Source organism: Papio anubis, chromosome 16 (genome assembly GCF_008728515.1).
Source record: "Papio anubis isolate 15944 chromosome 16, Panubis1.0, whole genome shotgun sequence".
Lineage (NCBI taxonomy): Eukaryota > Metazoa > Chordata > Mammalia > Primates > Cercopithecidae > Papio > Papio anubis.
The window spans coordinates 59,895,781-59,910,896 of NC_044991.1; the positions used below are offsets into that span (position 1 = coordinate 59,895,781).

The 15,116-nt window shown below is 49.3% G+C and overlaps 1 protein-coding gene across 9 annotated transcripts in view; it reads left to right on the plus strand.

Annotated features, from left to right (window-relative positions):
* The window catches only part of DNMT3B (DNA methyltransferase 3 beta), a 48,294-nt gene that overhangs the window by 16,263 nt on the left and 16,915 nt on the right, over positions 1-15,116 (plus strand). For 4 of the 9 annotated variants that reach the window (XM_017944883.3, XM_017944884.3, XM_009216331.4 and 1 more), the window contains exons 1-7: positions 2,374-2,654; positions 3,532-3,593; positions 7,056-7,157; positions 9,004-9,129; positions 9,947-10,168; positions 11,060-11,218; positions 14,278-14,385. In XM_017944883.3, coding sequence (XP_017800372.2) covers positions 2,426-2,654; positions 3,532-3,593; positions 7,056-7,157; positions 9,004-9,129; positions 9,947-10,168; positions 11,060-11,218; positions 14,278-14,385 — 1,008 coding nt within the window. In that variant the 5' untranslated portion in view covers positions 2,374-2,425. Of the gene's footprint in view, positions 1-2,373; positions 2,655-3,531; positions 3,594-7,055; positions 7,158-9,003; positions 9,130-9,946; positions 10,169-11,059; positions 11,219-14,277; positions 14,386-15,116 lie in introns of those variants that run through there. The other 5 variants (XM_003904868.4, XM_003904870.4, XM_021921140.2 and 2 more) reach the window with 3 other exon arrangements.

Genomic DNA, 15,116 nt, shown 5'->3' on the forward strand with positions numbered 1-15,116 from the left:
CTGGGATTCTGGTCGCTTCATCTCGTAGGAACTGGCCATAGGTCAGCCAGCCTGTTCTTCCGGGTCAGGGCTTGGGAGAAAAAGGGCTGAGAAGCAGCTGATTGGTCTGACTCAGGCATATCCCCTGTCCTTGGGGGTTGGGGGAAATTCCTTGACATGTGCTGGCACACATCCTGGATCATGTGAGACATAGAAAGCCTATGTGCTGTGTTTCAGCACACATGTTTATAATCTGAACAATGCTGCTTTCACATGCATATTAATCACCCAGGCATGACTTGTGTGTGTTAAAATGTCTTGTGAAAATCCTGCTTCAGGCTGGGTGCAGTGGCTCATGCCCATAATCCCAGCACTTTAGGAGGCTGAGGTGGGCAGATCACGAGGACAAGAGATCGAGACCATCCTGGCCAACATGGTGAAACCCCGTCTCTACTAAAAATACAAAAATTAGCTGGGCGTGGTGGTGCATGCCTGTAATCCCAGCTACTCAGGAGGCTGAGGCAGGAGAATCGCTTGAACGCTCAACAGAGGTTGTAGTGAGCCGAGATTGCACCACTGCACTCCAGCCTGGCGACAGAGGAAGACTTCTCAAAAAAAGAAAGAAAATCCTGCTTCAGGACATCCTAGCTTAGTGCCTGAGATTTCTCCAGCCAGCTCCCAGTTCCAACAGTTATTCCGACCAGCTCTCAGGTGATGGTACTGTAGCCTGTGTGGCAGCAGCAGAGGTCCAGTTGCCCCATGCAATGGGCAGGTGCACCCACCACAAATTGCACCTCTGCCGCCACTGGGCACATCAGACTGGGCTCCACGGCGCCCCCTGGTGGGCAGTGCCAGTGGCGCCAGTGCAGCTCGGAGCCAGCAATACAAGATGTGGCTTCTAGAAGGTACCCTGGTTTGAGATGCCGAGGTAGGAGGATCCCATGAGGCCAGGAGTTTGAGGCCAGCCTGGGCAACGTAGCCAGGCTCTGTTTCTACAGAAAATTAGCCGCACGTGGTGGCACACACCTGTGGGCCCAGCCAGAGGATCACTCAAGCCCTGGGAGTTCTAGCCTGCAGGGAGCCGTGATCACGCCACTGCACTCCAGCCTGGGTGACTGAGTGAGACCCTGTCTCTAAGATAGATGGATGGATCGATGGATGGATGGATAGATGGATAGAAGATAAACTGCGAGGCTAGCACGGGTTGTCTGGCAGGCGCTGGTATGTCTCCATGATGGAGCCCAGAGGCTGGGAGACCCCGTGCATGTGGGCAGCAGCTTTTTGGGGAAGCTTTTCCCAGGCATGGTTCCAGGACACAAGGGTGTGGTGTGAGTGACCTGGAGTTGTTTGTGGCCCAGGGATGGGGGCCTGGAGGTCTCATATTGTCCCTAGGCTTTTGTAATATTTTTGCCAACCAAAGGTGGAACAAACAGCAAAGGCAAGTGACTTGGAAAACTCGGTTTCAGATGGCATTTGTGCACTGGAGTTTTTTACTTGTTCTCTATCTAATCCTGGCCCCACCTCTTAGATGGGCTATATGACCTTGGAGAATAACCTAGTCTGTGTGTCAGTTTTCTTTTTCTAGAAGGTGAGCTCCCCAGTCTCCCTAGAGGGAGATACATACAGGTTCTTGCATCCAACAAAATCTGTGCCCACAATGTTGCAGGCAATGGGCCAGCCCAGAGGTCACACAGCCTGCCAACCCATCAGTGTGGCCCTGGCCCTATGTGTTAGCTGATTTACCTGACCAGGAGGGGCAGCAGTGGGGAGGCCAAGTCCCAGAGGTGAGGGTGAAGCTACAACGGATCTGGGGAGTCCCCCTCCAGTTAACTCCCCCCAGGCTTTCTGCCTGTGCCTCCTTCATCCTTCCCTCCTTGGGAACTTGGGACTCTGAGCCCCAGCTGGTGAGGGAGTAAGGGAGTGAGCGACAGGCCGGCAGACCAATGGGCCCTGGAGGATGGGGTGAGGCGGGGCTTGTGCTGCCATGGAGAGGAGAGAAGCGGTTCTGTGGGGGAGGAGGGGGTGGGTGGGAAGAGGACCTGGAGATTGAGGGGAAGGGAGAGAGCAAACAAAGGGGTCAGGAGGGAAAATAATGCACTGGCTTCCTGAGCCCCTGCAGAGGCTGAGCAGGGAGAGGGGGCCAGGGCCAGAGGGGACAGAGGCTGGCGGCAGACAGGCCGGGGCAGGCAGGTCCTAAATGGCATTGTTTGAAGGGGCTGGCTAATTGCACAGAGCAGTCTGAGCCTAAGACCCCAGCCCTGGCCCCCGCCTCTGTCCTGGGTGCTGGCGTCTGAGCCTTCGGGACAACCTGTCCACATGGAACCAAGTCCTGAGCCTCCGAGCTTGGTGAGGGGGAGGCTATGGGGGGCAGCCTGGGTGGGGTGCTTGGGCAAGAGCATCACCCTAAGAATGCATCCTGGGGCCTTGGGCTGGGAACATAGAGCCCATGGCGGGGCGTCTGGGGGAACACTGCCCCTCTCGTGTCCCTGCTTCCCTTCCACCCCACCCGTTCTGGCTTCTCCCACAGGAAAGCATGAAGGGAGACACCAGGCATCTCAACGGAGAGGAGGACGCCGGCGGGAGGGAAGACTCAATCCTCGTCAATGGGGCCTGCAGCGACCAGTCCTCCGACTCGCCCCCGATCCTGGAGGCCATCCGCACCCCGGAGATCAGAGGTGGCTGGGCAGTGGGGACTGGGGTGGTGTCAGGCGCTGACACATTGAGCGGTCACTGCAGACCACTGGAGGCTTTGGGGAGAGTCTCTGACAACCTCCACCACAATTCCCTGGGAGGGAAGAGAGCTCCAGCAAGGAGGGATGCAGGGCTGAGCCCTTCACGCCTGCCCGCAGCCCTTGGCCTCCCCTTTGAGACTCTCATCTCAACTGGGACTCTGAGCGTGACACAGGGTTGATGGTTCCCTGTTCTCCGCCAGTCATGACAGCATGGGCCCTCGGAGAGCTCTTCTGCAGTGGGACCCTCTCCCCACTCAGAGCTGGGCTGGGGTTGGGAGGGGAGGTCTGGAGTGTGCTTCCTTTCCACCCTGCCCTGAGCAGCTCCAGCCAGCTCACTTGGGATCCCGTCGCAGCTGGGCTGGAAAGCCCTGCATTGTCCTCTCAGCTGTGCCATCCCATGGAACTTCCTGCGAGCGTGAAAGGGTTCTATTTCTGCATTGTTCCCCACAATAGCCACACTCGACATGGGAGCACTTGAGAAGCGGCTGACACGGCAGGCAGTGAATTGTTCCTGGAAATGTAGTTAGTGGTCCCTGGATGGGCAGCACCCTGCTGGAAGGAATCGGAGGGCTCCCCTTCTTGGTAACTTCAGTGTTGTTTTGGGTCCTGTCACGTGCCTGGCCCAGGGCTCTGTTGTCTTAGGAATAAAATCAGTGGAGAAGATGAACGATACCGAGGGACTGAGAGCAAACCCCTGTGGCTGACAATAGTGTAGGGGAGATCCCAGGCCATGCCACGGAGAGCAGCCCGTATCAGCAAGGCCGTTCCCTAGGCTGGTGCCTGCCCCCTCAAAACAGACTCCTGGCTGTTTCCTCTACAGGCCGAAGATCAAGCTCGCGACTCTCCAAGAGGGAGGTGTCCAGTCTGCTAAGCTACACGCAGGTATGGTCTCCGCTCTCCCTTTTTCAGGGCTCAGGCACGTTGTCTTTGGCTTTCATCACATGGGCAACCTGAGGCCCATAAAAACTGGCATCTGCAAATGCATGGAGGGTTGTCGAGCTAGATGCTTTCTGCATATATTTGGCATTATTTTTTCAATCTGGACTATCAGTTACATTGAGAAATCTCTCATATGGTAGTCCCCTCTTATTTGTCATTTTGCTTTCCACGATTTCAGTTGCTTGCAGTCAGCTGCCGTCGGAAAGTATTAAATGGAAAATATTAAATGGTAAATCCCAGAAATAAGCAATTTATACATTTTAAATTGAGTGCCATTCTGGTAGCATGATGACATCTCGCACTGTCCTGCTCTGTCCTGCCTAGGATCAGTCCTGTCTTTGTCCAACATCATGATGCTTAGGTGCTACCTGCCCGTTAGTCACTAGTAGCCATCTCCGTGATCAGATCAGTGGCAGTATCACAGTGCTTGTGTTCAAGTAATGCTTGTTTTACTTAATAACGGCCCCAAAGTGCAGGAGTGATGATGCTGGCAATTCAGTTATGCCAAAGAGAAGCCACGAAGTGTTTCCTTTCAGTGAAAAAGTGAAAGTTCTCAATAAGGAAAGACGTCATATGCTGAAGTTGTTAGATCGTGGTAAGAACAAATCTTCCAGCCGTGAAATGATGAAGAAGGAAAGATAAATTCATGCTAGTTTTACTGTTGCACCTCAAACTGCAAAAGTTAGAGCCATGTTGTGTGATAAGTGTGTAGCTAAGATGGGAAAGGCATTAAGTTTGTAGGTGGAAGACATGAACAGAAATGTGTTCTGATTGACAGCAGTGCTTTGTGCCAGGAAGCATTGAGCTGATAGATAGCAAGGCATCTCCTGACACCAAACCATTTACTTCAAGTAAGGGATGGTTACATAGATTCAAGAATAGGTCTCTACTGAAAACTATAAAAATGACTGGAGAGGCTGCATTTGCCAATGAAAAAGCTGCTGCTACATTTTCAGAAGAGTTGAAGTTGATTGAGAAAGGAAACCATCCAAAGCTGCAGTGAAACCAGACTCCTCCAGAAGATGATGTCTGATATAACCTACATTCATAAAAGTGCAGAGGAGGAAGACACCAGGTCATAAACCGTGGAAGGACAGATAAACCCTGAATAGAGTACGAGAGAGAAACCACATTCATATGGCTTTTATTAACAGTATATTGTAATTGCTCTATTTTATTATTAGTTGTTAATCTGTGCCTAATTTATAAATTAAACTTTATCCTAGGTATGTAGATATAGACAAAAACACAGCACATATAGGGTTCCATGTTCCAAGGTGTCAGGCAGCCATGGGGGGTCTTGAATGTATCCTCCCTGGATAAGGGGAGACTACTGTATAGCAAACGGTTTTTTTTTTTTTTTAAAGACGGAATCTCGCTCTGTTGCCCAGGCTGGAGTGCAGTGGCCGGATCTCAGCTCACTGCAAGCTCCGCCTCCTGGGTTCACGCCATTCTCCTGCCTCAGCCTCCCGAGTAGCTGGGACTACAGGCGCCTGCCACCTCACCTGGCTAATTTTTTGTATTTTTTAGTAGAGACGGGGTTTCACCGTGTTAGTCAGGATGGTCTCGATCTCCTGACCTCATGATCCGCCCGTCTCGGCCTCCCAAAGTGCTGGGATTACAGGCTTGAGCCACCGCGCCCGGCCAGCAAACTGTCTTTTTATTCCTGGAATGAGTCCAACTTGGTCATGGTGCATTTTGAAGTTGATTTTATTCATGTATTCATGAATGAAATGGGTATAGGATTTTTTTTTTATTCATTTATTTTTGTTGCACTCCAGTCTGTTGCCCGGGCTGGAGTGCAGTGGCATGATCTCTGCTCACTGCAACCTCCCGCCTCCCAGGCTCAAGGGATTCCCCTGCCTCAGGCTCCTGAGTAGCTGGGACTACAGGCAGTGTACCACCATACCCAGCCAATTTTTTTCTATTTTTAGTAGAGACGGGGTTTCACCATGTTGACCAGGTTGGTCTCGAACTCCTGGCCTCAAGTGATCCACCTGTCCCTACCTCCCAAAGTGCTGGGATTACAAGCGTGAGCCACCGCACCTGGCCGATTTTATTTCTTTAAATCTATCTGTAGTTTTGATGTCAGGATTATGTGGGCTCTAGGAATTTTTTTACAAGCTGGAAAAAAACTTGTCTAAGCTTATTTTAATGAATTTCAAACAATTATATCTTTTAAGACTTGCTACATTATCAAGCTTTCTACTTCATTTACTTTTCCAAGATTGGATCTTTCCCATCATGTTTTGTGTTCCTTCCTTTACTGACACCGTCTGTTTCCTAATTATTCGTAGTAGAGTTTGTCAGTTGGGTTGGTTTTGCTCAGAGCCAGTGTCAGTCAAAAAAGTCCTGAGCAATGAAAACTCACCCTCAGCTTCCATTCTCAGTGGTGGCCAACCTACTGAGGGGACTGAGAAGGTGAGGAATCCAAGCCCTGGGAGGAGTTAGGGCAGCTGCAGGATCAGAGGCTCAGCACTGCTGTTTTGTTTCTGATAGCTAGTTACCAGTAACAGTAGGGAAATCTCTTGGCCACACATTTCTTTTTGTTTGTTTGTTTTGTTTTGTTTTGAGACAGAGTCTCACTGGAGTGCAGTGAGACTCTGTCTCAAAACTCGCTGCAACCTCCACCTCCCAGGTTTAAGCGATTCTCCTGCCTCAGCCTCCTGAGTATGAGTAGTATGAGTAGCTGGAATTACAGGCACACGCCACCATGCCCTGCTAATTTTTGTGTCTTTAGTGGAGACAGGGTTTCGCTATATTGTCCAGGCTGGTCTTGAACTCCTGACCTCAGGTGATCCACCCGTCTCGGCCTCCCAAAGTGCTGGGATTATACGCCCGGCCTAATTTTTGTGTTCTTAGTAGAGACGGGGTTTCACCATCTTGGCCAGACTGGTCTCAAACTTCTGACCTCAGGTGACCTCAGTCTGCCCCAGCCTCCCAAAGTGTTGGGATTACAGGTATGAGCCACCACACTTGGCATATTATTTGAATCTTGATGTAACCTTGTTGTGCTGTGAGGGAAGTACTGTTATTCCAATTTTAAAATGAGAGAAATGGACTCAAAGCCACATAGTTGGTGAGGGAAGGCAAGTACTTAGCACTCCAGCCAGACCTAGCTGCTCACTGCTTCAGCGTTTGTATTTGGCTTATGTTGGGTTTTGGTGTGAGGTGTGAGACCTGCACGAGGAAGCCTTGATGGCATGGTGCAGGTTTCATGGCATTGCTTCCGGGGCATCTCTCGTGGTTGGCCTGTGTCTGCACCCATATGTGGTGTGTTGTGATAAGTGACCCGGTCTCCCTGTGAGACACAGGCGGTCAGTCTTGCATATTGCAGTTGCCTTGTTTCTTTGACTTGCTGATACTCTGGGGCCTTCTTCATGTTCATCGTGTTTCCTTATACAGGACTTGACAGGCGATGGCGATGGGGAAGATGGGGATGGCTCTGACACCCCAGTGATGCCAAAGCTCTTCCGGGAAACCAGGACTCGGTCAGAAAGCCCAGCTGTAAGTAGTCACACCCTGAGCCAAAGCTCTCGTAGCCACCAGTTGGCATAGCATAACAAAAGTGTCTTCCATCTCCTTAAGGGAGCTTTTAAGAGAGAAAGTGGCAACCAAATGTTTTGAAACTAGAAAATATAGCCAGGCGTGGTGGCTCATGCCTGTAATCCCAGCACTTTGGGAGGCCAAGGCGGGCGGATCACGAGGTCAGAAGATCAAGACCATCCTGGCTCTACTAAAAACATAAAAAATCAGCCGAGCATGGTGGCAGGCGCCTGTATAGTCCCAGGAAACTGGGAGGCGGAGCTTGCAGTGAGCTGAGGGAAAAAAAAAAAAAGAAACTAGAAAATATAGGCAAGGCTCTGGGACTGTTGTTGGAAAGTTTTCTTTTTTCTTTTTCTTTTTTTTTTTTTTTTTTCTTTTTTTTAAGATAGAGTCTCGCTCTGTTGCTCAGGCTGGAGTGAGATGGCGTGATCTTAGCTCACTGCAACCTCTGCCTCCTGGGTTCAAGCGATTCTCCTGCCTCAGTCTCCCAAGTAGCTGGGATTACAGGCACCTACCACCATGCCTGGCTGATTTTTCTATTTTTAGTAGAGATGAAGTTTCACCATGTTGACCAGGCTGGTGTCGAACTCTTGACTTCAGGTGATCCACCCACCTTGGCCTCCCAAAGTGCTGAGATTTCGAGCATGAGCCACTGTGCCCAGCCAGAAGGTTTTCAGTATGTGCCATTTCTTTCAGGTGGTTTTTAAGTTCTTTCTTGTGACACTCTTGGAGGTGCCCAAGAGTGATAAGAGTTTGCAGGGTGGACAGCTCAGCTGCTAATGACCTAGGGAGTCCACCACTTTTGTGGATGGATTTTGTGGCTCAAAGTTTTGAGGTCTGGCAATGGGAAGGCAGTTATTGCTTATGGTCACCTAACCCTTTAGAGACCAGACTGACAGTTACTATCCCAGGTGTGGGTTACAGTCTTCCTTCCCAGGATATGGGCTGTATCATCCCCTTTGTGGAGATGAGAGAAGATTCCAGCAACTAACTCGAGATTAAACATCAACTCTTCTATGCAGAATTTGAACACAGGTTCTGCAACAACCAAATTCATGCCATTTTTGACAATGAACATAGTGCCTAAGGAATTCTCTTCCATCTTGATGATCTGGTGCCTTCCTGAACCCAGTAATTGGCTTTATGCTTCTTTGACATAAAAGTTTTAGAGTGAACATGAATTTTTCTTTCTTTCTGTTTTTTTCTTTTCTTTTTTTGAGCTGCAGTCTATTACCCAGGCTGGAGTGCAGTGATGTGATATCAGCTCACTGCAGCCTCCACCTCCCTGGTCCAAGTGATTCTCCTGCCTCAGCCTCCTGAGTAACTGTGACTACAGGCACTCACAACCACGCCTGGCTAATTTTTGTATTTTTAGTAGAGATGGGGTTTCACCATTTTATCCAGGATGATCTCCAATTTCTGACCTCAAGTGATCTGCCCGCCTTGGCCTCCCAAAGTGCTGGGATTACAGGCATGAGCCACTGCGCTTGGCCAGATTTTTATTTTTCAATCCCAATTGGCAGGTGCCATTTCAGGTGGCCAAGTCTGTCTGCTGTGACAGGCAGAGCAGGACCTGCTGGGAATTGTCAGGCAGCCTAGCTGGCCACCCTACCACCTCTATTCTAAGAACTGGGGAATTCTGGCTGGACTCAGTCCAGAGTCCCTCCTTATCACCTTTTCATTTCCAGTTGTCCTGAAGCTGGCTACCAGGTCTCCTTGGCCACCTCAAGGCCTAATCCTCCTGGCCCCGCCAGACCCCAGGCCTCCAGTCACCTAAGGCCCAGTGCATGTCCTCTCTTGCTTCCAGGTCCGAACTCGAAATAACAACAGTGTCTCCAGCCGGGAGAGGCACAGGCCTTCCCCACGTTCCACCCGAGGCCGGCAGGGCCGCAACCATGTGGACGAGTCTCCCGTGGAGTTCCCGGCTACCAGGGTTGGTTCCCCAGATGCCCAGACCCCTGCCCCCAGTCTCTAACTGGGAGATATGCCTCACTCACTGCACTACTGTCTGTGGCTGGTGGATAATCTGTGTCCTTTTTTTGCACTGCTTTTCAGGTTCTTGCTTTTTCTTTTCTCTCCTGGGTAAGCTTCCCGTAAGCCTGTTGGCTTCTCTCCTGGTCTGATCTCAGATGCACTGACCTCACTCACTGCACTACTGTCTGTGACTGGTGGATAATCTGTGTCCTTTTTTCACACTGCTTTTCAGGTTCTTGCTTTTTCTTTTCTTTCCTGGGTAAGCTTCCTGTAAGCCTGTTGGCTTCTCTCCTGATCTGATCTCAGATGACCCTCTGTTGGGAATGGAAGTTTTCCCTGTTGACTTGATTCTTTCTCTAACTTGGAAACAAGGTAGAAACCACTGACTTCCAGGACTGTCTTCTCCCTAATGTCTTCACCTGTCTTGAGGCAACCCTAGGGGGTATGGCAACACTTCACTCTCATTGTAAGAATAGTCACATGCACAGTAAACGCTCAAAGAAGCCAGTGACCTGCTCCGAGCTTGGCTCTAAGAGTCCCTCGTCATTACCCATCATTTGTGCCTTCGTGTCTTTCTGTCTCTGTCGCTGGGACAGTTATAATGACCTTCTCCCACCTCTTAAGGGATACATGTTCCTGGAAAAGTTTCTTCAGCGGTCTCTGTTCTCTTTAACTTCGGTCTTTCCTCTTTCTTTTTGCCTAGGAGGCATATGGGGGTGCCGTTGGTCCCCAGCATCCTTTACTGTGGCCCAAACTATGTGTCCTTCTGTCCACAGTCCCTGAGACGGCGGGCAACAGCATCGGTAGGAACGCCATGGCCGTCCCCTGCCAGCTCTTACCTTACCATCGACCTCACAGATGACACAGAGGACACACGTGTGACGCCCCAGAGCAGCAGTACCCCCTATGCCCGCCTAGCCCAGGACAGCCAGCAGGAGGGCATGGAGTCCCCGCAGGTGGAGGCAGACAGTGGAGATGGAGACAGTTCAGAGTATCAGGTATGGCCGAGAGGGGCTCCTGCCCAGGGTGACTGAACATGGGGAAAAACCAGTTACCTGCTACTGTTGGTAACATAGAGTGACAATAGTTGTTAGAATTTTTGTAATTGTAATAATTGACATGTTTGAATTCTGAATATCTTCCATATGCACCACAGTCCTTTCTTTACCTTAATCCTCTCCCAGACATAAGTCAAATGCCAGTATTTACCACGTGAATACTGTGATTTTTCTCAACATGACATTTATATAAGGACTGCAACTGCATGCGTAATACATATTGTGATTCTGTTCATCAGATTGTACATACTGTATATATTGTACATATTATACCTTTTTCTTCTATTAAGAACTACAGTTGCCTGAGGTTCATGTCTGTATAATAAATCCAGTGGTCTGGATCATAGCTTAATTAACCAATTGAGGTTGTTTATGCTTTTATTCAAGCATTGCTACATGAAGACTACTTACACATGTATGTATTTATGTGTTAGGATCCCTTTTTTCTATGTCCATTCCTACATTTTACTTTGTATAGAAGGGATCTCACTATGGGGCCCAGGCTACTCTCAAACTCCTGGCCTCAAGCGATCCTCCTATCTCAGCCTCCTTAGTAGCTAGGACTATAGGCATGCACCACAAAGCCCAGTTACTTTATAAATTCTTTTGTGGAAATGGAGTCTTGCTATGTTGCCTGGGCTAGTCTCCAACTCCTGGCCTCAAGCGATCCTCCCGCCTCGGTCTCCCAAAGTACTGAGAATTACAGGCATGAGCCACAGTGTCTGGCTACATCTTGTATTTTATGGCAAGCTTTTTGTTGCCCTCAGGGACAGTGGAGTGGACAGGATGGCCTCTCCTCACTGGGATTTCTTCATGTGACTTTTATTCCAGGATGGGAAGGAGTTTGGAATAGGGGACCTCGTGTGGGGAAAGATCAAGGGCTTCTCCTGGTGGCCTGCCATGGTGGTGTCTTGGAAGGCCACCTCTAAGCGACAGGCTATGTCTGGCATGCGGTGGGTCCAGTGGTTTGGCGATGGCAAGTTTTCCGAGGTGAGTCTGGGGAAGGGCAAGGGGCTTTGCAGGCCTGAGGCTGTGCCTTCCTTCCTTCCTTTGAAGACAAAGGCCTGGGATTGCCTTCTGCAGATGCACGAGCCTATGTCTTCACACTGTCTGGGAGGAAGGACAAAACTTCCTGTGTTAACCAGCTACAGCAGATTTTTAGTGTCTTATGGGTCTACTTATACAGGGGACAAAAGTGCTAGAAAGTTCTGGATCCATGGGCAGTTGATTTTATGTTATTTCTTACATTTATCTTTTGGGGGCAGAACCACCAGTGTGGACTCTGAGGGGCCAGGAGTGGCCATGTGAGCAGGTACCCGAAAGTGTTCAGTGGAGAAGCCTGGAAGAGACCAGAAGCATGGCCATGGCCTCTTGTCATTTAGCCATGGGGAGAGAAAGGCATCCTTAGGTGGCCTGCAGTTACCTGGTGTCAGTTATGAAAAGGGTTTTTAGTAGAATTGGTTATTTCAGAGTCTCTTCATGATTGATATTAGCCATTTAAAATCTTTCTTGGTAATTAAATTTATCTGGGGAAGAGCTATGTTGGGCATAACTAGGCTGTTTTGATTTTTACACTCTTTCAACAAAGATTTTTTTTTTTGGGGGGGGATGGAGTCTTGCTCTGTTGCCCAGGCTGGAGTGCAGTGGTGTGATCTTGGCTCATTGCAACCTCCGCCTCCCAGGTTCAAACGATTCTCCTGCCTCAGCCTCCTGAGTAGCTGGGGTTACAGGCACCCGCCACCATGCCCTGCTAATATTTACATTTTTAGTAGAGACTGGGTTTCACCATGTTGGCCAGGGTGGTCTCCAACTCCTGACCTCAGATGATCCATCCGCCTCAGCCTCCTGTGCTGGGATTACAGGCGGAAGCCACCACGCCTGGCCTCAACAAAGATTTTAATCAGACAGAACTTTCCTGTGATGGTCTCTTAGAAGTAAATATTTGTCCCACCCTCAGAGCCCTGAGAGAGGGTAAGTTAGGTGCCTAAGGTCATTGGGCAAGTTGGAGTTGCAGCACCAGCAAGCCAGGCAGGATTGAAGGAAGGACTGTACCTTAATCCTCTCCCAGACATAAGTCAAATGCCACTATTTACCATGTGAATATTGTGATTTTTTTCAACATGACATTTATATGAGGACTGCAACTGCATATGTAATACATATTGTGATTCTGTTCATCAGAGTGCATGTATAGCCTCAAGCAGAGATTCTGTTTTTCCCACAAATTGAGCTACCAGGGGCCATTTGCCATGAGTGAATTCAAGTTTCCCAAGGGTTACAATAATATATTGGGTCTGGAGTCTCCCTTGTAGAAGAGACTCTGCATGCAGTTGGCTGCTGTGACCAGCAGAGGGAGCAGAAGGACAAGTCCTGGGCCCATGCTGGCAGTGAGGCAGCTACTTCCAGGGATGGGAGAGCAGTAACTTCTGTCAAGTGAAGGAAGATGGATTGTTTGCAATTGCTTTGCCCCATTGAGACATAAAACGCACTTTGCAAGACAGAGTCTGAGGCTAATACAATGCAGTGTGGGGCTGTCAGCATTAGGGGATGAGATGACAATATGGGACCTGGCTCTGGCCTGGGCAAGTGCCTGCTCAGCATGTGTGTGCTGTTTGGGTTGCATGGGAGCCATTGGGCGCTGGAACCAGCACTTGTGTTGGAGCGGTTTTTTTTTACCCCTACCAGAGCCCCCCGGTATTTTCTCCCCGGTGGTGGTCACACGCCCACATAAAATGGAGGTTTGCATGAGTGTGAGAACTCTCTGTGGAGAATAGAACATTCCCTGTGTCTTTCAGTTCTTTTTTTTTTAAGACATGAGGTCCTCACTGTCACTCAGGCTGCAGTGCAGTGGCACTGTCATGGCTCATTGCAGCCTCAGTCACCTGGGCTCAAGCAATCCTTCCTTAGAGCAGCTGAGACTGCAGGTGCACACCACTGTGTTTGGTTCTTAAAATTTTTTGTAAAGATGGGGTCTTGCTCTGTTGTCCAGGCTAGTTGAACTCCTGGGCTCAAGCGGTCCTTCCAACTCCCACTCCCAGAGTGCTGGGAATATAGGCCTGAGCCACTACGTCTGGCCTTTCAGTTCTGATTAGCATCCCTGAATAGCCATTTTCTCTCTCACTGGCAACTCAGTCATTTCATGCTTGGTCTGGGGACTTGGTACATCAGGAGACTTGTGGAATATGGATTAAATCACAAGAACTAAAGTTAAATAATCACAATAAGTGAAAGGTGCTAACTGTGTCAAGCACTGTTTTCTAAACACATTCATTAGGTGAACTCATTTTATTTTTTTTATTTTTTTATTTTTTTTGAGACGGAGTCTCGCTCTGTCGCCCCGGCTGGAGTGCAGTGGCCGGATCTCAGCTCACGCAAGCTATGCCTCCCGGGTTTACACCATTCTCCTGCCTCAGCCTCCTGAGTAGCTGGGACTACAGGCGCCCGCCACCTCGCCTGGCTAGTTTTTTGTATTTTTTTTTTTTTTTAGTAGAGACGGAGTTTCACCGTATTAGCCAGGATGGTCTCCATCTCCTGACCTCGTGATCCGCCCATCTCGGCCTCCCAAAGTGCTGGGATTACAGGCTTGAGCCACCGCGCCCGGCTTTTGAACTCATTTTAATAAAAGGGTAAAGAGTAAACAATTACCATGCTTAGGAAAGAAGGAATATGTACAAACCCCTGATGCCGGAGCATCCACAGAGAATATTAGGACTGAGCCTCAGGGTTCCACACCAGGGACACTTGCTTGTAAAATGTATACAAACACAGGGTTCGCCTCATTGCCTTCATTCAGAGTATCCTCCTTTTCCACAGTGGGAGTGTCATAACTAACAAGTTTCTGGGTATCTGTGTGTTGAGACTCTGTCATTTCTAGTTTTCTGCTTTTTCCTTTCCTTCCTTTTAAATGGATATCTGTGGACTTGATCCCCCGGAATGGGTTCTTGGTTAAAGTGTATGAAAATCTTCTGCATCTGGTGGACAACATTGTGATAGACATGGCACCTGGGACACACCTGTAGGTGGATGTTGATGATGTCTTTCTCTTTTAGGTCTCTGCAGACAAACTGGTGGCACTGGGGCTGTTCAGCCAGCACTTTAATTTGGCCACCTTCAATAAGCTCGTCTCCTATCGAAAAGCCATGTACCATGCTCTGGAGGTAACATGGGATGAGGGAATGAGGGCTAGGCCCTGAGAGCAGGGATGAAGGAAGAGACCCACGGAAACCTAGCTCAGTGTTGCCAAGGGTGGTTTGGAGGGGACAGGTTGGCCAGGGAGGAGGTAAATGCCAACATAACATGATGGCCACCGGATTGGGCCATCCAACAAAGGAATCTGAGACATCCCAGCTGCCATTTATTGGGACCATTAACTGAATCAGAAGGAAAGAGCACGGGCAGTTAGGGGTGCAATATTCATATCAGTGAATGTGCTTTTCTAGAGACCTCAGAGCCACCTTATGAGGGGTGGAGTTCGCGGCAAGACGGCAGTGGAGGCCGGCTGCCTTCTATCTGTGGGCCATCTTATCCCCTACGAACCATTACACCCTGTTTCTCCCTTCACGTTGATTTTTTTTGCCCACCTTTGTTCAGCATTTAAGAGCCAGCCTCTTCTCATTGCCAAAGGCTTCATTAGACACTGAAATCCTCATGGTCCTTCATGTTGGACACAAGTTAACGTCCCCATCTTTAGGGAGATGAAACAAGAAATTTAGTGCTTTCTTATATAAGATACAGAGGAGATGAGGTAGTGCTGACTGGGGCTTCTGTATCTTGGTGGTAGAGTTAATTCTGATCTATCTGCCTTTTGAGAGGGAGGTGACCACTCACATTCTCTAGGGGGAAGAGATCCTATTTGGTGCCTGCATGAAAAGATTTAACCACAACCCCC